The sequence below is a fragment of the Pleurodeles waltl genome, chromosome 10 (genome assembly GCF_031143425.1).
Source record: "Pleurodeles waltl isolate 20211129_DDA chromosome 10, aPleWal1.hap1.20221129, whole genome shotgun sequence".
In the NCBI taxonomy this organism is placed as follows: Eukaryota; Metazoa; Chordata; class Amphibia; order Caudata; family Salamandridae; genus Pleurodeles; species Pleurodeles waltl.
In genome coordinates, this window is record NC_090449.1 from 628,334,480 (window position 1) to 628,359,664 (window position 25,185).

General features: G+C 45.3%; 1 protein-coding gene across 11 annotated transcripts in view; it reads right to left on the reverse strand.

Annotated features, from left to right (window-relative positions):
* KMT2C (lysine methyltransferase 2C) overlaps positions 1-25,185 on the reverse strand; it is a 1,516,687-nt gene that overhangs the window by 166,736 nt on the left and 1,324,766 nt on the right. For all 11 annotated transcript variants that reach the window (XM_069211124.1, XM_069211114.1, XM_069211120.1 and 8 more), the window contains 2 exons: positions 5,905-6,083; positions 5,633-5,775 (listed from right to left, as the gene is read on the reverse strand). In XM_069211124.1, coding sequence (XP_069067225.1) covers positions 5,633-5,775; positions 5,905-6,083 — 322 coding nt within the window. The remainder of the gene's footprint in view (positions 1-5,632; positions 5,776-5,904; positions 6,084-25,185) is intronic.

Consider the following 25,185-nt stretch of genomic DNA (forward strand, 5'->3'; position numbering starts at 1 on the left):
TACAAAATTAGAAGACTCCTTCAACAAAGAAAAATGTGTTAAATGCCAAACTAATCCAAAAGAAAAGCTAACATCAATTGCGGCTGCACGGAAGAGAGTTTGAGATGCTGCAGATATTCGGCAAGACGAAGTTCACAAAAGACTGAAACTGATGGGTGAAGAGGATCAAATATTTTATCATTGTAACAACAAGTGCTACAAGTTGTTTACAATGGAAACAAGCTTGGAAACAAGCTTGGAAACAAATCATCAAAAAATAGCAGTAACCAGGGAATCACAATAAGAATCCAACATTTCTGAGAAAGTGACGACAACCAAAACCAACGCCCATCCACTTAGATCGATGGCTATCCTCTTGACTACCTCCAACAACTGATCAGAAAGCAGAGGATCTACAATGTGTTATCTATGGTTGGCCGGAACAAAGGCCAAAGGGATTGATGAAAGAACAAAGTACAGAGTATGTGAGTCTCAAAGGGCAAGTAAGTTTTTATCTGCAGCTAGTTTCTTTCAAGTTGAAATTTTCAGTGGAGTAGCTGATATAAACAGCAAGGGGAATGTTTTTGCAGAGGATAGGTATGCCCATCTGAACTGCATGCGTGCATACATTCAAAAATATGAATGTACAATAAGCTCCCAGCAGCAACGTAACCGCCAGCCTCCAGTTAAGTTTTCACTCTTTGAAAAAGAAAATTAAGTTTTAAAGCCACTCTTGCGTGCTGGCTACGGGTTCACATTCAGTGAGATCAGAGAAATAATGGTCAAAATTGCTAAAATTGTGTTTATCCATAATGATGAAATTATGATTTTTCTGGTGAAAATGTACAATGACGGAATTTGTTTTTGTCAGTTTAATAAAAAGAATGCGCCACTTATGGTGTTTCTCACCTGATTTGACTCCTGAAATTCTTGCTGCCAAAATGAGATCACAGGATGCAGTAAAATCCGCACGAACCATTTGAAGAAACGTCCTGAAAGGTTTTGATTTTGGACTTAATGACAAATTTTGTGATGCCCCAGAGCTCCGCAAATCATGGGAGTCAACAAAAATGCATGATGTTGTCTTAACATTTTACATCATTTTTTAGCATCAGCAAAGCAAAACTGTTACAGACTAAAGTTCTTGAGTTCGGAACAGAAGCCGACAACATTGATGATGGCTTTGAAGATATAAGTGAAGAAGTGGAAGACAATCCCATGGAACCAAAAGGCTACATGCTGTGCAAATGCACCATCGTTCCCAAATCATGTTTTATTAATTACATCACAGCAAAAAGGAAACTCCTCTGCACATGATGACTGCCCACGCAATCTATGACAAGTGCAAAAGTAGAGAACTAATCACTTCAATGAATAGGATTGGTGTATTAACAAGTTATAATGACATAGTACGAAGCAAGAACTTGTTAGCAGCTCATGCTGTAAAATCTTGTAAATCAAACAGCACACCACTTCCAAGTCACTTTACCAGGAAAGGATTTACAATTGCTGCTCTTGATAATTTTTAAGACAGCTCTTCTTTGTCTGGAACATTTAGCACACAAGATACTGCCATGGTGCTTTTTCACGACTGTACCAATGAGGTAGCTGCTAGAAAACAAGTTTTGTCAGCTGTAGGCATAAACAAACAAAGATGTAAACTTATGACCCAACTGCCTTCTCAACATGTGCAAAATCACTAGAACCCATCAACACGTCCCAGTCTACTAGAAAGTTTCTAAGTGGCTGAGGACATGGATCTTCTTCTACCTGATGCTGTGGTCCGCAAAGCTGACTGAACTGAATGTATCATATTGCTTATTCGGTGCAGAATGAAGGATGAAATAAAGCCAGTTCCTCCGTGGGCTGGAATGCATGCTCTGATCTCCCAGAATACTGTCCCACTGAAGAAGGTTGAGTTTTTAGCAGTAATACCATCTAAAGTCACAAACTACGCAAAAGTATACAAAGCTCCTAAAAAAACTCAAAATATGCCTGCGCAGGTTAAAACCAGCCTATGTCTGCAATGGTGTTTTCCGTACTGTAGCTGACATTTTTATGAGGAATCCAGTAGAATTTGATGATCTTTATCCATTGATGGGCGTTTTCCACATGACAAAAGTTATGTTGCGGTGTGCTGCAAGTTATCTCAGTGGATGTGGCATAGACGATGCACTTACTGGGGCTGAAATCTTTGGAAGTAAAGCTGTCCAGTCAGTGTTGAGCGGGACTCATTATGTTAGTTCGTTACACGGTATGCTCATCATATCTGAGGCTATAAAAACCCTGCGTTGGAATACTTTCTGGAACAAGAATGACAAATTAGGTTTTGCATACCTTATTTCAGAAGTCAACAAGGCACAGGGTGCACTTCATTCGAAAGACATAATTCAAAGCCAGGAAACGTACAAGAAACTCTGTTTAAAATCAGAAAGCCAAGTTCTTTGAGTATGTCAAAGAATGTGAAGAAAAAGCAGAACTTTGCAAGTTCTGTGGAAATGTTTCATGCATGATAGCTCTAGTGAGAAACTTGGTACATGCTGATCAGGGAGGTGACTGGGAGCTGCATGTGAAGACTGGAGTCACAACTGCTGTGTTTCGCGAATTCAATTGCATAAACTACCTGAGATATAGGTTGTGGTATTTGGAAAGAGTGAAGAAGCTAGAGGTGGAAAAATTATACCTCTACAGAAAATTAATCCAGAGACATTTTGTGATGAAATATGGAGAGGGGAGGTTCAATGCTGTGGCTCCAGATATGAAACTGGAATTGACAATCCAGAAACCAGAGAAAAGCTCCAAGGGAATTGTTGGTCAGACACGTAAAAGTAAATATGTTGTTTAATGGCAGCTAGTTTACCATGAAGTCCTTTCAATTTGCAATGTTTTCAGAGATGACAAATTCAAAATTAATGGACCATCGTGAAACTGTTCCTCACCATGAACTTGTGGGAAAGAGAGGGGAACGTTTTAATAAACATGTTGACAGCCTTCTTCATTTCATGCAGCAGCAAGGAAACCCCTTTGAAACGACATATCCTGTGCGACTACACAACTCTGTGGCAAAACAATATGTGGATTAGGATATAAAGATGTATACTAGATGTTGTGGAATATTGATCGAAACTACTTGGATAACCAAAGCAGGAGGGATTTGTATTGAAAAAGAAAAAGCTGTCTGACAATCACTTAAGATAAACTTCCACGCTTTAATTGCCATATTAAGAGTTTCGTGCAACCAGTCACTACAAAATAGGTTACGAAAAAACAACTTTTGCAAGCACATAGAGATGAGGATAGATATAGCAAAAGAAAGGGGTGAATTTATCAAGGACATTCTGCTGCATGATTTTCTTCCAACAAACGCATTACCGATGGAGATGCTGCAACCAAACGAGTGGAGCACAAACTCACAAGAGCTCGGAAAATAAACCTTTCATCTGAAGAATTTCAATTCGAAAAGGTGTCCTTATTGAAAACTGCTGTTGTTGTGGATTATATGTCACAATTGCGAATGGTCAGGATTTCATCCATGCAAAACTTCGGAGAGGTCATTCAGACTGTACTACAGTTATCAAAGTCAGTGTGCACCTTGTAAGAACTGCACATTGTCTTTGACAGTTGTCTTGAACTATCTGGCAAAGAATGCGAGAGAATCAGACGAATGTCTACAAATGGAAAAATTGACCTTGCCTGCATCAAAGATTTGACACCTATACCTGTGCAACTTGATACATTCCGGTCATCAACATCGAACAAGATGAACTTGGAGATGTTAACTCGCCAAAACATTGCTGATGCTTCAGTGAACAGTGAATTTCCAATAATTGCAAGTAGAATGATTGTCAATGAGGAGTTGGGGCCTGAAGAGATATAGTCAAAAGGTACAGGCCATACTGTTCACAAACTTGAATAGCAAATTGGAGGAAGCTGAACTTCGTGTTGAGTGAGCTCTTCAAATTGGTTCCAAACAAGTCAATGTACTGTCAAATGACACATTATTATTGTGCTACTTAGAATTGTTGCAATGTTCATAAGTTCAGGATTGTCAGAGTTATGGAAACGTTATGGAACATGAGAGACGAGACATTTAATACTGCTTTATATTCTGTACAAGAAACTTGACGTAGAGATGGCCCAGTGTTCTTATCAAGGCAATATTCTTACAGGTGATGAGGCTATGAGCAAAATTGGAACAAAGCTTGGAACTTTAACTGCTGAACCTGTGAAGTTTCTCAAAGGAATTGCTGAGAGAGAAGAACGTGACTTTAAAGACATAGAAAAATACCTTTTTCGTGTGAGAAAAACAAGTTCTGACTGTCGCATATCTGACAATCTTTGGAACAGTGAGTTCAAAAGATCAGTCCAGCTAAGTGGCCTTCCAGTGACATCATATTCTGTGCGCTGACACATTGAAATAGCTTTCTACTTGACCAGAAGATGTGTAAATGTTTTGGATCATGCATAAGTAGAGAAAGATCTGTGTCAATTTGGTTGGGAAGATATTGATGGGGTGCTAAAACCTACAACATTTCTAAAGCCTCTACCCACATACCTTACACATACATTTACGTGCAAAATCAATGCTACAAAAAGATGTCCCTGTCGATATGCTCTTCTCAAATGTTCAACATTCGGCAAATGTACCACGAGTGACTGACGAAACAAATAAAGTGAACTACAAAAATGTGTTTATTACAGGAGTGATTTTTTTTTTTCAAATTCAGATAATAAAAATTGTTTGATTATACATAAAAGGATTAAAACCTATTATCTGGTTCATTTCTATATATGTCTCTTCTTCTTCTATTATAGCCACAATTGTGGAAAATGGCAGAAAGGTTGCTCTCAGGAGTTATTTTCTGTGTCTATAAGACTACTACACCCCCGAAAATCTATGTATTGACAACAAAATGTAGTATATAGGTCTCATGGTTCCTGAAATATTAAATCAATGCAACACATCCACCATATTTTAACAATGTTGTCGAGAAAACTTCAGCCTGGATCAGCAATGTCTACATAAGCTAAATTCCTTATCTAATTATACAAAAACTCAAATCAAAAATGAAAATCTCTGTTTAAGGAGGTATACCAGGAGGCCAGGATTATCGGAGGGAGATCAGCTGTAGAAAGAATGGATCTCAAGCAAGTGCTCAAATCTTTTTGGACACAGGCATTAAAAACAGCTTGTTATCAAATTTGACCTGAATAACCTGACCCTGATCTTGTGGAGAGGCCAATGCCAAAAGTGTTCCTATCCTTCGAAGTACTTGATAACCTAGTTTGTCAGAGAATACTGAAAACTCTGTAAAGCTGGGGGAGTGACATTGCCCTATAACTCAAAAAATGTGTTGCATTTGAAAACTTCTCAAAGAGCTTTTTCTCCCTCTCCCCCAAATTCCACCCCCACAACTCGAATCTTGCTAGCCCTTTTCCACGTGAAATGTTTTCCCTACATCCGAACTATAAGGGTCCTCTGACAATTGAGCCGCAGCTGACCTGTGAAGCAGTTGGTGTTTGATGGTATTAAAATGTTGAATAAAGAGAAATACCTCTTTCTGGAAAAGGAAAAAAAATATTTTAAAGAACGGCAAAGTTTACATGTAATTGGTAGGTCTTGGATATTATACAATGGACAGTAGAGCATTACCTCAGTTACTGTTGGATGCAAAGTGACTGCGACAGAGATAAGGCCAGATTTGGGGCTGTTAGGAGTTTGCATAAACTGGGAGCCAAAAAAAAGCATCCTGGATGAAGCTTCAGTCTTTACATCATTCTGCCTCACTTCTGAACCTGCACAAACAGTATTTGAAAAAAACAGTATGAAGTTGGAATCATTGCACATGATCAGTACTACAATAATAGTTCCTATTAATGAAATTCATTTTTTCAAGAAAGGAAGAAAGATTAAAATACTCTCACCTTTTCCAGTGCTGCTCGGCAACAAGGGTATGACAGGTGATGAGGCAGGATCTGGGGGTTCCTCCTTCACCAGCAATAGATCAGGATATCTGCTGATTTCCATTCCAACAACACTTTCAGGTGAAGAAGATGGCACAAAGCTTTCAGGGGTGTCTCGTCCATCATTGTGGTCCTGAGTCCTAAGTCCATAAAATAATATTGAATATACTTTTTTTTTTTTTAACAAAGTAAGTCATGAATAACAGTATAGCCTAAAAGTACTGAAATATCAGAATACCACTAATCAATATGCCACAACTTTGTTGTCAGTCTGACCAAAGATATTTTACGTCACTAAATCTTAGAGTAAAAACTGGTGGATTCAAGCAAAAATTAATCAACAATGATTTTCATCCACTTAAAGTCTGAGCGTCAGAGAGAACAAGTTACTTACCTTAACACTCTTTTGTTGGATGGTATATCAAACTCCGATTTCTCATCTTTAGACTATCCCCAGGCACCATTCTGATTCCGGAAGAATTTTGTGCATAACCACTGAATGACAGTAGGAGGCGAAGTGCAGTTCTGCGTCAATTCTGTTCCACCACAGATGTGATGACTGGAGCAATCTATGAGCCACCCAAGAATTTCTTTCTGGACCCCGTGAGCACCCTTGGATCCTAAAAGCTATTGCTAGTGCCAGTGTGCAGTTCTCTAATTTGGAACCACATGGTAGAGCAATCTGATAATCCCCCAGGGACAGGTGTACAGATAAATGTCGAGTCAAAATGTCCCATGAAAAAGGATGTTTTTAAACTTTTTATTTGGTTATTCTTTATACGGATTTTGGTGTTTAACAGCATCCAATCTATTACAAACAAGGAATAAATCAATTAATACAGGAATTTTGTATGGATAAATCAATGATCTGAATGGGCATGCTTCTTTCTATTTAATTAGTAATATTCAGACTATCAAACAATATTTATAAAGGGTCGGTTAAACATAACAAGCCATTTGAAACAATGATCACAGAACAAAATACAAAGTTTACAAGACATATCTGCGACAGATAGGGCAATCACCCAACTGTTCATTAACAGTCCATTAGGCTTATTTTCCTCCAGAGAAACATTTGACAAGTAAGTCTATACGTATGCACTTGTGCTTAATCGGTCAGTGTTTCGGTCTCATTGTGTAAATAGTACTTGAGACAATCTTCAGGATGATGTGTTGAGGTAAAACTATATCGTGAACCCATTCATTACAGTAACACAAACAAAGTATCCCAGCCAGGCAGCATATATAAAGGGCAGGAGTGTCCCAAGTCATTGTCTAAACGAGTCAATTTGTTTAGTAGAGTAAATAATCATTGTATGGAATATAAGGCATCTTATGTGCAGTAAAATTGTTAGACGTCAGGTATCAAACACAGCCACTGGAAGTCATAGTCAGCCCTAATTTGGGACATTTTTCAATGTAAAAGTGCCCATTACACGGAGCTGGGAGGGTGGTGAGGAATTTGCGGGTAGATAGCAGTATCCAAAAGAAAGTTTTACCAAAGGTAACACATTCTTCTGATAGATACATAAATTCATCTAACTGCAGGATTCCTCTTGCACCTTTAGAAAAGATACCAAAGCAATATCTCCCTGGTGGGGAGTAAGTGTGAGGATAGTACCCTATTTTTGGCATGGTTACCCCCACTTTTTGCCTGCTATCAGTATGTTTAGACTGTTTTCACTTATAAGTCTCTAGTATATGGTACTTAGGTACCCAGGGCATTGGGGCACCAGGGGTTCCCCATAGGCTGACGCATGTCTTGTGCCACCTATGGGAGCCCAGTATTGGTAGTATGATTCATGCACTCTGGGACACCTTGGAGGACCCCCAGTTTTGCTCCTAACAGTCTTATGGGGTTTTCTGGGCAGCCCATGCTGCTGTCACCTCTCAGACAGGTTTTTACCCTCCTGCTGCTTGACGAGCTCAGGAAGGGGAAGGCAGAACAAATGATTTCCTGTGAGAGAGGGAAGCAACACCCTCTCCCTTAGAAATAGGTGTTACAAGGCTTGGGAATGGTAGCCTCCCCAAGCCAACTGTATACTTTGAAGGGCAAATTTGGTGCTTTTCTTGCATAAACCGGTTTGAAACTGGACAATGGAAAGGGTAGTGCCCACTCCTCTGTCCATCACCACGCGACGGGTGGGTCCCAGAGCTCCTCCAGGTGGCCACTTGATTCTGCCAAATTGAAACCAAGATGTTCAAAGGTCCCTGTGAGCAACTGAGTGGCCAGGTCAGGCAGGTGACATCTGAGTCCCCTCATGAAAGGTTGTCACCTTACAAGGTGACCAAATCCCTTTTTAGGGCTATTCAGGGACTCCCTTGAGGGTGGGTACCCAGATTTGAGGTGCAAGACTTCACCAGGACTCCTATGCATCGTTTTCTTTGACTTCTGACCACTGGAACCACAACTGGACTCTTCAGGAACTGATAAATCTGCAACTCTGGTGATGGCTTCGCTTTGCAACATTGTTTCTCCAGCTCCTTCTAGCAACTGCAACCTTTCCCCGGCTCTGCATCCTCTGGGGTCGACGATACTTCGCAAAAAGGACAAATGATGGACGGAATGCTGAATAATGTCAAACATTTCCCCCCAGTACAGAGATCTGGGCCTAAATCCATCGTTTTGTTGCTGCCCATGCCATTCCAGTTTGGACCCAGCCCGTTCGGGCTGGACTGTTCCCATGGGGAACAGGGTCAAGACTGATTTGCGTATGGTTGGGTCCAAACTGGAATGGAATGGTGAGCAAGAAAACTGATGGATTAAACCCAGATCTGTGACTGCGGGTGAATGTTTGATTTGGTCTACATTCCGTCCATCAACTGTTCTTTTTGCATTTGTCGATGATACTTTAGCCTGCACCAACAAGAAAGAAGGACTCTCCCTTGGATTGAAGTAGTAATTCCTTTGCATCTGCAGGAACCTATAGCAATGACGTCCGGCTGCGTGGATCTGCTCTCCTCTGGAACTGTGTGGGTCCTGCATAACAGGTGGTGGTCTGGAGTGATCCTCTTGGTCCTCTCTGCCATCTGTCCAACTTGGAAGACGGTGAGCCTTTGCCTCTCCTTGCAGGACAGTACCAGTGTGCACCACAACTCTTGCAGCTATCAATGCTAGCTGTCTCCTGGTCCAAGGGATCATCAGGCTCCAAGAGCCCCGTCCCCCAGCACTTCTTCCTGTCAAGCATAGTCACCTCTCTGCTGCTCCAGTGACGTGGGACTTCTCTTCAGGTATGCTGACTGTGCCTCACTGCAACTTACTTTGCCAGCTGCCAGTGGGGCTGCAACTGCTTCTGTGGGCTCTCCCGACTGCTGAGGGTCACCCCAGACTCCCTTTTCAAGGGTCCAGTCCCCTGGGGGCCTTGCTGTTCCTCTTCAGCCTTGCAACTCTTCTTTTGCTCCTCCTGCGTTTGCCAAGGCTTGCTGGTGGTTCTCCAACACCACTGACCATCTGCAACCTGACGACCGACGTGGGACACCATCTGCACTGCTCCAAGGATTCCTCTTCAGCTCCTGGGCTCCACAGCTGCAGGCCAGCTTCCTACAATGGGGAATGACTCATCAAAAAGTCTTGGGGGATCTATCAGCAAAAACGCCCTTCCAATAAGACCTTGCTGTCAAGGCAGTAATGCTCTGTGAAAATGTGCACTGATCCTCAAGTTGCAGTCTGACAAATATCCACAAAAGGCACTCTGCATGCTAATGCAGAGGTAGCTGCATTGGCCCTTGTGGAATCAGCACTCAACCCTTCTAGCTGCTTGGGATGCTTCTCGCAATGCAAAGAACTATTCATCTGGATAGTCAGTCTCTGAACTGCTTTGCCTTTTTTGCCTTGAGAGCCCCCACAAAAATGTGAATGTCTATGTGAAGGTCTCTGGTATGAGCGATGTTAAAGCAGACCACTCTTTTAGAGTCCAACTGATGGAGTCTCTCTTCCTATTTTAAAGGGTGAAGTGGGGCAAAGCAGATCGAAAGAGTGATGGGTTGCCTGACACGAAGTGAAGCCTCACCTTTTGGTAGAAGGACTCTAGTCCTCAGCAACAGTCAGTCCAGAAAACAAGTGTGACGAAACGTGGATTATATGGTGTGGTTCTGAAACATCAGCGTGTAATATTGGCACAAACATGTCATCAGGTCCAGCCAGGTTTATTTGCAAAACCATAGCTCAATCCTGGCTAGCTGCAGCTCAGAGCTCTCAGGCTTTCTCAAAGGTACAAGGGTAAAGCACTAAGACGTACCACAACAGTAGAATAAGAAGACAACATAATAAAATCCAACAACCAATTTATAACAAAATATATGTATTGTTATCTTTAACCAGACACCTTAATGACAAAAATACACAGAGGGTTCAGGAGATATGTATTTTTAAAGAAACAATAAATCACAGATTTTCACTAAGAACAATATATTTTTGTTATCTACCGAGACTCCCGGTTTAGAGTTAGCCACAACAAGCAACTTTAAAGTAGTTCTATGGGCACTTTTGTAGGGTGTCTACTCCAATAGAGAGCCACGCTACCGACCAGTTGGCTTCAGGGAGACAGTTACATGTAGGTTTAAGCAGTCTCCAGTCTAGCTCTGAGTCGTAAGGGTGAACCACTGTGTTTTTTTGTCATAGAGGTCAATGGGGTGGATTCTGATGCAAAGGATACAAGCTGCTGAGATGCTCAAATATGCTGAGGATGCTGAACTGGTGTCATGAATCTTTCTGTGGTCAACCCTTGGACCTTGAGCACTTGAGGGAGAGGGAGATTACTTTGGCCTCGGGTCACTGTCCCACAAAGTCTAGGTTAAGTCCAACACAAAACCACTTGTCATTGGTCTACTAGTCTCTAGTAACAGCAAAACCAGTGCTTCCCTTCAACTTGTAGTAACTTCTGTGCCGGCAACCAAACTGATGACTTTCCTGGGTCAAGCAGACTTGGTGCAATTTCTGATGGTCAGGACTCTGTCTCCCAAGCTGCAATTCAACATCCTGCGGTGGTCAGACTTCTTGGCAGTGGTCTCTTAAGGTTGCAGACTTCTCAGCTTTTATGGCCTGGTGGCTGTAACAATAAGTCAGCCAACTGACTTGTGGGAGTCACCTTCTCTAACTGGGACTTGTGGGCAACAATTTCATGAGTCGGGCACCACAGGCAGAGTCCTTTCTTTGCTAGTACATGCAGCAACAAATGCAGTCCTTCCTTCGGTGCAGCTTCTCTTTGCTGGGCAGTCCTCCTTCAATTCTCCGTCCTGTACAGACGTGATCTGAGGTATGCGTGATAAGGTTGCTGCTTTTATGCCTTTCATACGTCTAATGGAATGTCGTGACTAACTAGCCAATGGGCTACCAGGTCCTCCTGCCTGATGGCAACTTCCTGTGAAATGCAGCATCTAGCTTGCCCAGAATGCACTATTTGGCACACTCCCAACATGGCATGACCCTTTTCTCGTTGTATGGAGATCCCTAGGCCAGCCCACAGGTGTGCCTCCCTGGAGAAATCACTCCCCTTAAAAAACAGTTTGGTAACATCTTTTCCTTCTCTAACAGAGATGCCCGCCTGTTTGCTAAAACAAAAGAGCAGCCCCAATCAAGCGGGACTACTATTTGCCCTTCAAACCAGCTTCCCCTTTAGAGCTTGCCTTTTGGGCTCACAATCACACTGGCCATCAAGCCAGGAGGAGGTTACACCACTTCCCTGGGCAGGCCTTTTGTTTCCATTCTTAAGAGCCATTCTACGGTAGGGCAGCAGCATGTCTTGAGGACAGTGGCTGCATATAGGTGCAAATGGCTACTTGACAACTTTGGGAAACAAACTGGCAACTTTCTAAAGTTGTCATTTGTAACTACTGACATTAAATTCGACATGAGTAACAACTTGGATTTAATCCACTGATTCTTTTAAGATCCTGAAGTAGCATATTTGGAAGTCCCATTTTCAAGTTTGCACAGCCGAGTTGTCGGCAGGTAACTCGATACTCACCAATGAGGCCACTAACCTTTCTAGGATATAAAAACCAATGCTGGGAGGGTTAAATTGTCATGATATGTAACAGACGTCTTTCTTTTTAGGTCTCTGTTAGACAGTGCATGCGCTCTCTCGAAAAGACAAAGCATGCACCGTCTCAAAGAGACATGTCGTTTTTAATCTCTGGGAGAAGAGATGTAGTTTTCAATCTCTGGGCTTCAGCTGCCCACATACTTACCATTTGCTAGCTCCATTTTCGCTCTTGTATCCTCTGTGCCCATTTGTCCACGGCATGCATGGTTATACCTCTTCTTGTGTTTAGCCCTCCCCCCCATCCCCAGAGACTGTCCCAAGTACTTCCACCCCTCCCATTTAAGGAGCTACTTTTTTCTTTGTGTTTGGGAACTCGAGTCCCCCAGCTCTAAACCTGCTGCTTCTTTTCCTTCAAAGATCAGCTATATTTATTCACCTCCCCGCGCCCTTTCTGTTCTGTTACTTGCTTATGGCGTTTAATTATATATATAAAAAAAAAATAGATACCAACATTCCCTTTCACAAGCTTGATTTAGTTGCAGAGCTCCCTCCCTGCAGCTTTCAGTCTGACTGTTGCACCCTCCTCCTCCTCTTCCCTTTCATCTCCCAGCAGCGTCTTTGTATGTGCAAATTGGGGTACCACAATGTGCTGTGCCAGTCGTTATCTTCACTGTGACGCATGGACAGGCTTTGTTTGAAAGGAATGCAGCTGGGGAGCCCTGCAGGGGCTGAAGATATGCTTCTAGCATCATCACCACAGCACCGGACCAGCTCCGGTTGTGTGTGCACCTCTACTCTCACGGGATGGTGTAAACGTACTATGTTTCAAAGCAAGTGTCCTGTGCCTTCACAGATTTCTCTCCCGAATGATTTACTTCACATACTTAGAGACGACTTGGGTCACTGGATTGGCTGCAGGAGGCATCCAGTGCTCAAGTGAAAGCAATGAGGGCACAAGGCATTGTGGAGCTCGTTGGTCGGAGCGGTCACTACAGTGAATCACGTGGTTTCTTAACCAGGCGGGTAACGAGATAAGACAGAAGGGGACATTTGTTGTGTGGTGGGGCAGAACTTGGAGGGAGGGGAGGGGGGGGGAGGGGAGGGGGGGGATTTAGGGCATAGTAGGTGTGCTAAATTCAAGGTGAAAGTCGCTGAAAGCAAAACCCAAGGCTGAATCTGAAGCTTAGGGTCCTGTTAAAAACTCAAGCCATGATGAGATGAGCTGTGCTTTCGTGTGGCTTCAGCCTGCCAGCCTCTCTCTACCCTCATCCACAAAACGGTAAAACAAAACATTAACATTTGAGTAAAAAAGGAGAGACAAATAGATACCTATTTAGTCTGTGATTCGTATGCAGTGAAAGCAGAAAACCTGCATTAATCACGACTTCACTGCCTAGCCAAACTGTGTGATCTTAGGCAAATATTTTATTTTGCAGATCCACCTTTTCTTCATTATCGCAAATAAAAGTACATTCCAATGCCAGAGTTCCCACTACAGCTGTATAGAAACGTTGCGTTTCGTTTAAAAGGCTTTAATGTTGCTTCATCTACGTGAGTTTAGGCCACATCCATGGGTCATGTGACGACTGTCTTGTTGTAAAATAATGGCACCGGCCACGGTGGGGGTGGGAGAAGAACAATAGATAAATACTTCTCAGTGCAGTGCTCTAACGGACATTGTAATGTCAAAGAAAGAAATTATTAAATTGTGATTTGACTTCATCACATTTTGTGTCACGTTTGTTGTATGATATACATGGCAAATATTTTCAAGGCATTGCCCTTGCAAGAGTTTTAAGAGCAGAGTCAGCCTGTTAGCTCGGCTCTGGCTCATCCTGTTAATTTGTTGGCTCAACCACCTCTACATTAAATGTGCAATTGCACCAATTTAGGGGGATTGTGTGACATAATGATGAGACCACACATAGTAATGTATTAGAAGACAGTACGTGCTTCGTTACAAGCGTCAGTTCCCACCTGTGTGGAAGAGGTCCACCTCAAAAAGGGAGGTAGGGAGATGGATGATGGAGGCTATGTCTGCGTGGTGCTCTGCTTCCCCCATTTATAGATGACAGAGAATATGTCCCTGACTACCGAGCCACTGGGCCAAAGGGTTCTGCTGCCACCTGGTTGCGAGGTGGCGACCTGTACCTTGGTGCATTCTTCACACCATTACAACCCAGTTGCGGCTTGGTGCGTGGCATTGCTGGGGTGGGTGCTGTGGCAGGTGTTACTGAGAGGACAAACAATAAATACAGGGAGTGCAGAATTATTATAATGCAAATGAGTATTTTGACCACATCATCCTCTTTATGCATGTTGTCTTACTCCAAGCTGTATAGGCTCTAAAGCCAACTACCAATTAAGCATATTAGGTGATGTGCATCTCTGTAATGAGAAGGGGTGTGGTCTAATGACATCAACACCCTATATCAGGTGTGCATAATTATTAGGCAACTTCCTTTCCTTTGGCAAAATGGGTCAAAAGAAGGACTTGACAGGCTCAGAAAAGTCAAAAATAGTGAGATATCTTGCAGAGGGATGCAGCACTCTTAAAATTGCAAAGCTTCTGAAGCGTGATCATCGAACAATCAAGCGTTTCATTCAAAATAGTCAACAGCGTCGCAAGAAGCGTGTGGAAAAACCAAGGCGCAAAATAACTGCCCATGAACTGAGAAAAGTCAAGCGTGCAGCTGCCACGATGCCACTTGCCACCAGTTTGGCCATATTTCAGAGCTACAACATCACTGGAGTGCCCAAAAGCACAAGGTGTGCAATACTCCGAGACATGGCCAAGGTAAGAAAGGCTGAAAGACGACCACCACTGAACAAGACACACAAGCTGAAACGTCAAGACTGGGCCAAGAAATATCTCAAGACTGATTTTTCTAAGGTTTTATGGACTGATGAAATGAGAGTGAGTCTTGATGGGCCAGATGGATGGGCCCGTGGCTGGATTGGTAAAGGGCAGAGAGCTCCAGTCCGACTCAGACGCCAGCAAGGTGGAGGTGGAGTACTGGTTTGGGCTGGCATCATCAAAGATGAGCTTGTGGGGCCTTTTCGGGTTGAGGATGGAGTCAAGCTCAACTCCCAGTCCTACTGCCAGTTCCAGGAAGACACCTTCTTCAAGCAGTGGTACAGGAAGAAGTCTGCATCCTTCAAGAAAAACATGGTTTTCATGCAGGACAATGCTCCAACACGCGTCCAAGTACTCCACAGCGTGGCTGGCAAGAAAGGGTATAAAAGAAGGAAATCTAATGACATGGCCTCCTTGTTCACCTGATCTAAACCCCATTGAGAACCTGTGGTCCATCATCAAATGTGAGATTTACAAGGAGGGAAAACAGTACACCTCTCTGAACAGTGTATGGGAGGCTGTGGTTGCTGCTGCACGCAATGTTGATGGTGAACAGATCAAAACACTGACAGAATCCATGGATGGCAGGCTTTTGAGTGTCCTTGCAAAGAAAGGTGGCTATATTGGTCACTGATTTGTTTTTGTTTTGTTTTTGAATGTCAGAAATGTATATTTGTGAATGTTGAGATGTTATATTGGTTTCACTGGTAATAATAAATAATTGAAATGGGTATATATTTTTTTTTGTTAAGTTGCCTAATAATTATGCACAGTAATAGTCACCTGCACACACAGATATCCCCCTAACATAGCTAAAACTAAAAACAAACTAAAAACTACTTCCAAAAATATTCAGCTTTGATATTAATGAGTTTTTTGGGTTCATTGAGAACATGGTTGTTGTTCAATAATAATATTAATCCTCAAAAATACAACTTGCCTAATAATTCTGCACTCCCTGTATACAAATTAAAAAAAAATAAACTTACCTGATGCGGCACCGCCTCCGACGTGCCTCGATCATACTCACAGAAGGCACAGGCTCCCAGTCTGCCCTGCTGCCAATTCTAACGCTGATTTCATGTTGCTGGCAGCATGAAAGCAGCGTAAGGACTGTCCAGAGCGCCCTTGCTTGGCGCTCTGAGGCAGATTGGAAGCTTCTACCTACTGTCTCCACACAGCAGCACAGTGCTGGGCTGTAGAGAGCCCAGTGCACATGTGTTTGGCCAGCCTGAGACGGTTGGCCAAACACACATGCACACACTGAGGGGAGGGCTGTGCATTCCCCCTCAGTCCCTGTCATCGACCGTGGCCACGCCCACTGAAAAATAAAAACAATAATAAACATAGTTTATTATCATTTTGATATTTCAGTTTGCAGCTGCTGCTGCTGGCAGGACAACGTCCTCTGTCCTTATACAGTAGCTAGTAGTCTCCACTGCCCCATTTAAATTCATTGAACTGCATTAGAACTCCATAGAGAAGTACTAACACACCTCTGTTAAAATCAACTGGTTCGAAATGTCTGACTGCTGTTCCATTGAGACTAATCCATTCATTGATACTTTACCAATACAAGAAAGCCAGTGCTGCAGAGCTAGGTATCCTGTTCCCGCTCGAGGGACTGTTAAAAGAAACCACTATTCTGTTAAATGTAGTACAGTCCTATATACACTTGTTGGGAATGTCCTGTTACCAGCATCATAATTCTGCAGAAAATGTTATGGCTGTCTCACGGTCACAGCAGTGTGAAGGGAAGGTGTATCTACACTCTCATTAAAATCGCTGCAGTCCTTGGAGGGTGATGGTGCTGTTCTTGTGCAGCTTTTTAGGGTTGAACATACTAGCACATGCATCTCACTTGCGAGGCTCTGTTGTGTTCAGTAAAGGGCGGTCGCTTACCATTTGTTGGCTTGCGTGGTACTCTTCTTTACAGCCTTGTAATTCATCCAGGCATGCCTGGCATCCTTTTGGTTACTGTGTGTGTGAGCAGAAATCAAGCACTGATAGACTGAAATAAATTAGTACCTATGTGCTGCTCTCAACGTGATTGGAGTACTATTTTATTATTTTTAACTTCTAGCGCCCCCCAAACAGAAGGCTTGTGACTGGGAAAAACGTGTCCAGCAGGACAAACAAAAGTGTAAAGTTGTATTTTTTAAAGCTAACTTTCTTTTATTTTGCCAAGCCTCATTTTCTTACTTTGCACTCGTGTTTTCATTTGTTTTTGCTCATGGGTACTGTTCTCAAGAGAGAACACTTAACATGTTCGAAATATTGCAAAGCAACAAGTTTTTTTTTAATCATGTGTACTCTCTGAAATGATGCTTCAACACACAATCATGCAGTACACCCCAATCCACCACACTCAAATCCGCCCACTACCCACCCCAATCCAACCCATTTTACCCCACCCCAATCCAGTCCAGTCCACTTCAACCCACACCACTTCAATCCTCCCAACCCAATCCACCCTAATCTAATCTGCCCCATTCCAATTCGCCCCCTCTAATTATAAGCAATCTGCACCACTCCAATGCAAAATATTCTGTCCCACTCCAATGCAAAATATTCTGTTCCACTCCAATGCAAAACAATACGCCACACTCCAATGCAAAACAATACGCCACACTCCAATGCAAAACAATATGCCACACTCCAATCTGACCAAATCCAAAACAATCTGCTTCATTGCAATCTAAAACAACCTGCCCCACTTTAATCCACACCACTCCAATCCAAAACAATGTCCCACTCCAATCTGCCCCACCCAATCCAAAACAAGCCTCACTCCAATCCAAAACAATCCGCCCCTCTCCCATCCAATCAACCCCACATCAACCCAATGCACCCTAATACAATCCTCCCCACTCCAACCCAAAACAATCTGTCCCACACCAATCCGGCACATTCCAGTATGCCCCACTCCAACTCAAAACATTCTGCCCCACACCAATCCATTTCAACCTGCCTCACTCCAACCTGTCCAACTTTAATCCAAAACAACCTGCCCCATTCCAACCTGTCCCACTACAATGCCAAACAACCCACTCAAATCCAAAACAATCTGCCTCACTCCAATTCAGTCCACCTCTCCTCACCCCAATCCAACCCACTCCATCCCAATCCTCCCCACACCAATCCAATCCAGCCCATTCTACAACACTCCAATCCAATACATCTCACCTCAATACACCACACCCCAATACAGCCTACCCAACTGCATTCCAGTCCAAATCACCCCACTGCAGGCTGATCCACCCTTCTCCAATTAAACACTCTCTGCTCCAATTCAACCAAGCCCACCCTGCTCCAATCCAACCCACTCAAGTCCACCACTACTCAATCCTCCTAACTCTAATACGATCCACACCACCCGAGTACAATCCACCCCACACAGTCCAATCCAGTCCACAATATTCCACCCTACTCCAGTCCAATCCACCGCATTCCAAACCACCTTAATCTACCCCATATCAATCAGTACACCACTCCCCAATCAATCCACCCTACCCACAACAATCCAATCCAGCCCTATCCAATACAGTCCACCCCACTCCAGTCCAGTCCAATCCATGCCACTCCAATCCAATCCACCACACTCAAGACAGTCCACCCCATACCTTAGGCCACCCCACTTAGTCCAATTAACCTCAACTCACTCCATTCCACCCCACTCCAGTCCACCCCACTGCGGTCCAGTGCATCCAATGCCAATCCAATCCACCTAATCTAAAGGCAATCCACCCCAGCCCACCCAACCCCATCCCAATCCCAATCAAACCCAATCCACCGCCTCCAGTCCACCCCACCCGAATCCACTCCAATCCACCCCACTCCAATCCACTCCCTTACACCCCAACCCACCACACTCCACCCCAATCCAGCTCCACCAACCCAGTTCATGCACTCCAATCCAGTCCATCTAGCCTACCCCACTCCAATCCATCCAGCCTATCTCACTTACGTCCATGCCACCCAATCCTATCCATCCACCCCACTCAAGTCCACCACTACTCAATCGACATAACTTCAATACAATCCACACCTTAGTCTGTCCACATTAATCCACCCTACTCCAGTCAAAACCACAGTACCCGAAACCACCTTAACCTACCCCACTCCAATCCTGTAAACCACTCCACAATTAATCCACCCCACACCAATCCACACCAATCCAATCCAATCCAATCCACTCCAATCCACACCAATCCAATCCACTCCAATCCACTCCAATCCACACCAATCCACACCAATCCACACCAATCCAATCCACTCCAATCCACACCAATCCACACCAATCCACACCAATCCAATCCACTCCAATCCACTCCAATCCACTCCAATCCACTCCAATCCAATCCAATCCACTCCAATCCACTCCAATCCAATCCACCCCACTGCAATCCAATCCAATCCACCCCAATGCAATCCACTCCACCCCACCCCAATGCAATCCACTCCACCCCACCCCAATGCAATCCACTCCACCCCACCCCAATGCAATCCACTCCACCCCACCCCAATGCAATCCACTCCACCCCACACCAATGCAATCCACTCCACCCCACACCAATGCAATCCACTCCACCCCACACCAATGCAATCCACTCCACCCCACACCAATGCAATCCACTCCACCCCACACCAATGCAATCCACTCCACCCCACACCAATGCAATCCACTCCACCCCACACCACACTCCACCCCACACCACACTCCACCCCACACCACACTCCAATCCACACCACACTCCAATCCACACCACACCCCAATCCACACCACACCCCAATCCACACCACACCCCAATCCACACCACACGACACCACAATCCAATCCAATCCACACCACACCAATCCACACCCCAATCCAAACCACACCCCAATCCAAACAAAACCACACCACACTCCAATCCAATCCAAACCACACCACACCACACCACACCACACCACTCTCCAATCCAAACCAAACCACACCACTCTCCAATCCAAACCAAACCACACCACACTCCAATCCAAACCACACCACACCACACCACACCACACCACACCACCACACCACACTCCAATCCAAACCACACCACACTCCAATCCAATCCAATCCACACCACACACCACACTCCAATCCACACCACACCACTCAATCCAAACCACACCACACCACACTCCAATCCAAACCACACCACACCACACTCCAATCCAAACCACACCACACCCCAATCCAAACCACACCACACTCCAATCCAAACCACACCACACTCCAATCCAAACCACACCACACTCCAAACCACACCACATTCCAATCCAAACCACACCACACCACACTCCAATCCAATCCAATCCAAACCACACTCCACACCACACTCCAATCCAAACCACACTCCACACCACACCACACCCCAATCCAATCCAAACCACACCACACCACACCCCAATCCAAACCACACCACACCACACCACACCCCAATCCAAACCACACCACACCACACCACACCCCAATCCAAACCACACCACACCACACCACACCCCAATCCAAACCACACCACACCACACCACACCACACCCCAATCCAAACCACACCACACCACACCCCAATCCAAACCACACCACACCACACCACACCCCAATCCAATCCACACCCCAATCCAATCCAATCCACACCACACCCCAATCCAATCCACACCACACCCCAATCCAATCCAAACCACACCCCATTCCAATCCACACCACACCACACCACACACCACACCACACCACACTCCAAACCACGCCACGCTCCAATCCACACCACGCCACGCTCCAATCCACACCACGCCACGCTCCAATCCACACCACACCACGCTCCAATCCACACCACACCACGCTCCAATCCACACCACACCACGCCACGCTCCAATCCACACCACACCACGCCACACTCCAATCCACACCACACCACGCCACACTCCAATCCACGCCACACTCCAATCCACACTCCAATCCACACCACACCACGCCACACTCCAATCCACACCACACCACGCCACACTCCAATCCACACCACACCACGCCACACTCCAATCCACACCACGCCACACTCCAATCCACACCACACCACGCCACACTCCAATCCACACCACACCACGCCACACTCCAATCCACACCACACCACGCCACACTCCAATCCACACCACACCACACCACGCCCCAATCCACACCACACCACACCACGCCCCAATCCAAGCCACGCCAATCCAAGCCACGCCACACTCCAATCCAAGCCACGCCACACTCCAATCCAAGCCACGCCACACTCCAATCCAAGCCACGCCACACTCCAATCCAAGCCACGCCACACTCCAATCCAAGCCACGCCACACTCCAATCCAAGCCACGCCACACTCCAATCCAAGCCACACTCCAATCCAAGCCACGCCACACTCCAATCCACGCCACACTCCAATCCACGCCACACTCCAATCCAAGCCACGCCACACTCCAATCCAAGCCACGCCACACTCCAATCCAATCCACGCCACACTCCAATCCACACTCCAATCCACACCACACCACGCCACACTCCAATCCACACCACACCACGCCACACTCCAATCCACACCACACCACGCCACACTCCAATCCACACCACGCCACACTCCAATCCACACCACACCACGCCACACTCCAATCCACACCACACCACGCCACACTCCAATCCACACCACACCACGCCACACTCCAATCCACACCACACCACACCACGCCCCAATCCACACCACACCACACCACGCCCCAATCCAAGCCACGCCAATCCAAGCCACGCCACACTCCAATCCAAGCCACGCCACACTCCAATCCAAGCCACGCCACACTCCAATCCAAGCCACGCCACACTCCAATCCAAGCCACGCCACACTCCAATCCAAGCCACGCCACACTCCAATCCAAGCCACACTCCAATCCAAGCCACGCCACACTCCAATCCAAGCCACGCCACACTCCAATCCACGCCACACTCCAATCCAAGCCACGCCACACTCCAATCCAAGCCACGCCACACTCCAATCCAAGCCACGCCACACTCCAATCCAAGCCACGCCACACTCCAATCCAAGCCACGCCACACTCCAATCCAAGCCACGCCACACTCCAATCCAAGCCACGCCACACTCCAATCCAAGCCACGCCACACTCCAATCCAAGCCACGCCACACTCCAATCCAAGCCACGCCACACTCCAATCCAAACCACGCTCCAATCCAATCCAATCCAATCCACGCTCCCATCCCATCCAATCCAATCCAAGCCAAGCCACGCTCCAATCCAATCCACGTCCCCATCCAATCCAAACCACGTCCCCATCCAATCCAATCCACGCCACGCTCCAATCCAATTCACGCTCCCATCCAATCCAATCCAATCCAAACCACGCCACGCTCCCATTCCATTCCATCCCATCCAATCCACGCCACGCTCCCATCCAATCCAAACCACGCCACGCTCCCATCCAATCCAAACCACGCCACGCTCCCATCCAATCCAAACCACGCCAAACTCCCATCCAATCCACGCCACGCTCCCATCCAATCCAATCCAAGCCACGCCACGCTCCCATCCAATCCAAGCCACGCTCCCATCCAATCCAATCCTAACCACGCCATGCTCCCATCCAATCCAATCCATGCCACGCTCCCATCCACGCCACACTCCCATCGACGCCACACTCCCATCGACGCCACGCCCCGCCACGCTCCAATCCATTCCACTCAAGCCACCCTAATCCAAGCCACCCCAATCCAAGCCACCCCATTCTACTCCTATCCAACCCAATCTATTCCTATCCCAATCCATTCTAACCTACTCCATCCTATTGTACCACACTCGATGACACTCTGCCACTGGATCCTACTCCCCTCTACTCAACTCTACACCCAACAGTCTAACTTTACGATAGTCTACTTTCCCACTCCACTCTGACACTCCACACCACTCTTTGGCCATGCTGAACAGCAGCCACACTGGTGTACAACATGGCAAAAAAGCCAATAGGTCTTGCATCAGCGCAACCTATTGGTTTTGCCAATGCCTGTTAATATATAGCACCATGCCTTAGGGCTCCAAAGGCCTCACATTACACATTAAAAAGTAAAGTTTAGGCTTTGCTATTCGATTAGGAGGCAAAGTGGAGTTAGCAGTTTAAAAGCTGCTCTACCAGTCGGCAGTGGCATGCAGGAAAATGAAAATGTCACTTACCCAGTGTACATCTGTTTGTGGCATCAGTCGCAGTAGATTCGCATGTTCTGCAATAGCTCGCCATCTGGTGTTGGGCCGGAGTGTTACAAGTTGTTTTTCTTCGAAGAAGTCTTTCGAGTCACGGGACCGAGTGACTCCTCCTTTTGTCTCCATTGCGCATGGGCGTCGACTCCATCTTCGATTGTTTTTCCCCGCAGAGGGTGAGGTAGGAGTTGAATTGTAGTAATAGTGCCCATGCAATGGAGTGACTAAGTATGCACCTATTTAAGGTTGAGATGATACATATAGAAATAATTGAAGGTAACTTCCAAACTGCTACAGGCTCCCGGGGAGGCGGGTGGGCACATGCGAATCTACTGCGACTGATGCCACGAACAGATGTACACTGGGTAAGTGACATTTTCAGTTCGATGGCATCTGTCGCTGTAGATACGCATGTTCTGCATAGACTAGTAAGCAGTTATTTCCCCAAAAGCGGTGGATCAGCCTGTAGGAGTGGAAGTAGTCTGAAATAATGTCCTTAATACGGCTTGACCTACTGTGGCTTGTTGTGCGGATAACACGTCTACACAGTAGTGCTTGGTGAATGTGTGAGGCGTAGACCATGTGGCTGCCTTACATATTTCTTGCATTGGGATGTTTCCTAGAAAGGCCATGGTAGCACCTTTCTTTCTGGTTGAGTGTGCCCTTGGTGTAATGGGCAGCTGTCGTTTAGCTTTAAGGTAGCAGATTTGGATGCATTTAACTATCCATCTGGCTATACCTTGTTTTGAAATTGGGTTTCCTGCGTGAGGTTTTTGAAATGCAATAAAGAGTTGTTTAGTCTTTCTGATGTTTTTTGTTCTGTCAATGTAATACATTAATGCTCTTTTGACATCTAATGTATGTAGTGCCCTTTCAGCTACGGTATCTGGCTGTGGAAAGAACACTGGAAGTTCCACTGTTTGATTTAGATGGAACGGTGAAATAACCTTTGGCAAAAATTTAGGATTGGTCCTTAGGACGACTTTATTTTTGTGTAGTTGTATAAAAGGTTCCTGTATAGTAAACGCCTGAATCTCGCTTACTCTTCTCAGGGAAGTAATGGCGATGAGAAATGCCACCTTCCAGGTTAGGAACTGTATGTCGCAGGAGTGCATGGGTTCAAAAGGTGGACCCATAAGTCTAGTTAGGACAACATTTAGGTTCCATGAAGGAACAGGTGGTGTTCTTGGTGGTATAATTCTCCTAAGGCCCTCCATGAATGCTTTAATGACTGGTATTTTATATAGGGAAGTTGAATAGGTAGTCTGCAGGTATGCAGATATTGCTGCAAGGTGAATCTTAATGGAAGAGAAAGCTAGGTTAGATTTTTGTAAGTGAAGCAAGTAACCCACTACATGTTCTGGAGTTGTGTGTAATGGTTGTATTTGATTAATATGGCAGTAGCAAACAAACCTCTTCCATTTACTTGCATAGCAGTGCCTGGTGGATGGCCTTCTTGCTTGTTTTATGACTTCCATACATTCTTGGGTAAGTTGTAAGTGCCCGAATTCTAGGATTTCAGGAGCCAGATTGCTAGATTCAGCGATGCTGGATCTGGGTGTCTGATCTTTTGGTTGTGCTGTGTCAACAGATCTGGCCTGTTGGGCAATTTGATGCAGGGTACCACTGATAGGTCTAGCAGCGTTGTGTACCAGGGTTGCCTTGCCCAAGTTGGTGCTATCAATATGAGTTTGAGTTTGCTTTGACTGAGTTTGTTTACCAGGTAAGGAAGGAGAGGGAGAGGAGGAAAAGCGTAAGCAAATATCCCTGACCAGTTCATCCATAGGGCATTGCCTTGGGATTGTTTGTGTGGGTACCTGGATGCGAAGTTTTGGCATTTTGCGTTCTCCCTTGTCGCAAACAAGTCTATCTGAGGTGTTCCCCAGAGTTTGAAATAAGTGTTCAGAATTTGGGGGTGAATTTCCCATTCGTGGACCTGTTGGTGATCTCGAGAGAGATTGTCTGCGAGTTGATTTTGTATCCCTGGTATAAACTGTGCAATTAGGCGAATTTGGTTGTGAATTGCCCAATGCCAAATTTTTTGTGCTAGCAGGCTTAACTGCGTGGAGTGCGTCCCTCCCTGCTTGTTTAGATAATACATTGTTGTCATGTTGTCTGTTTTGACGAGAATGTATTTGTGAACTA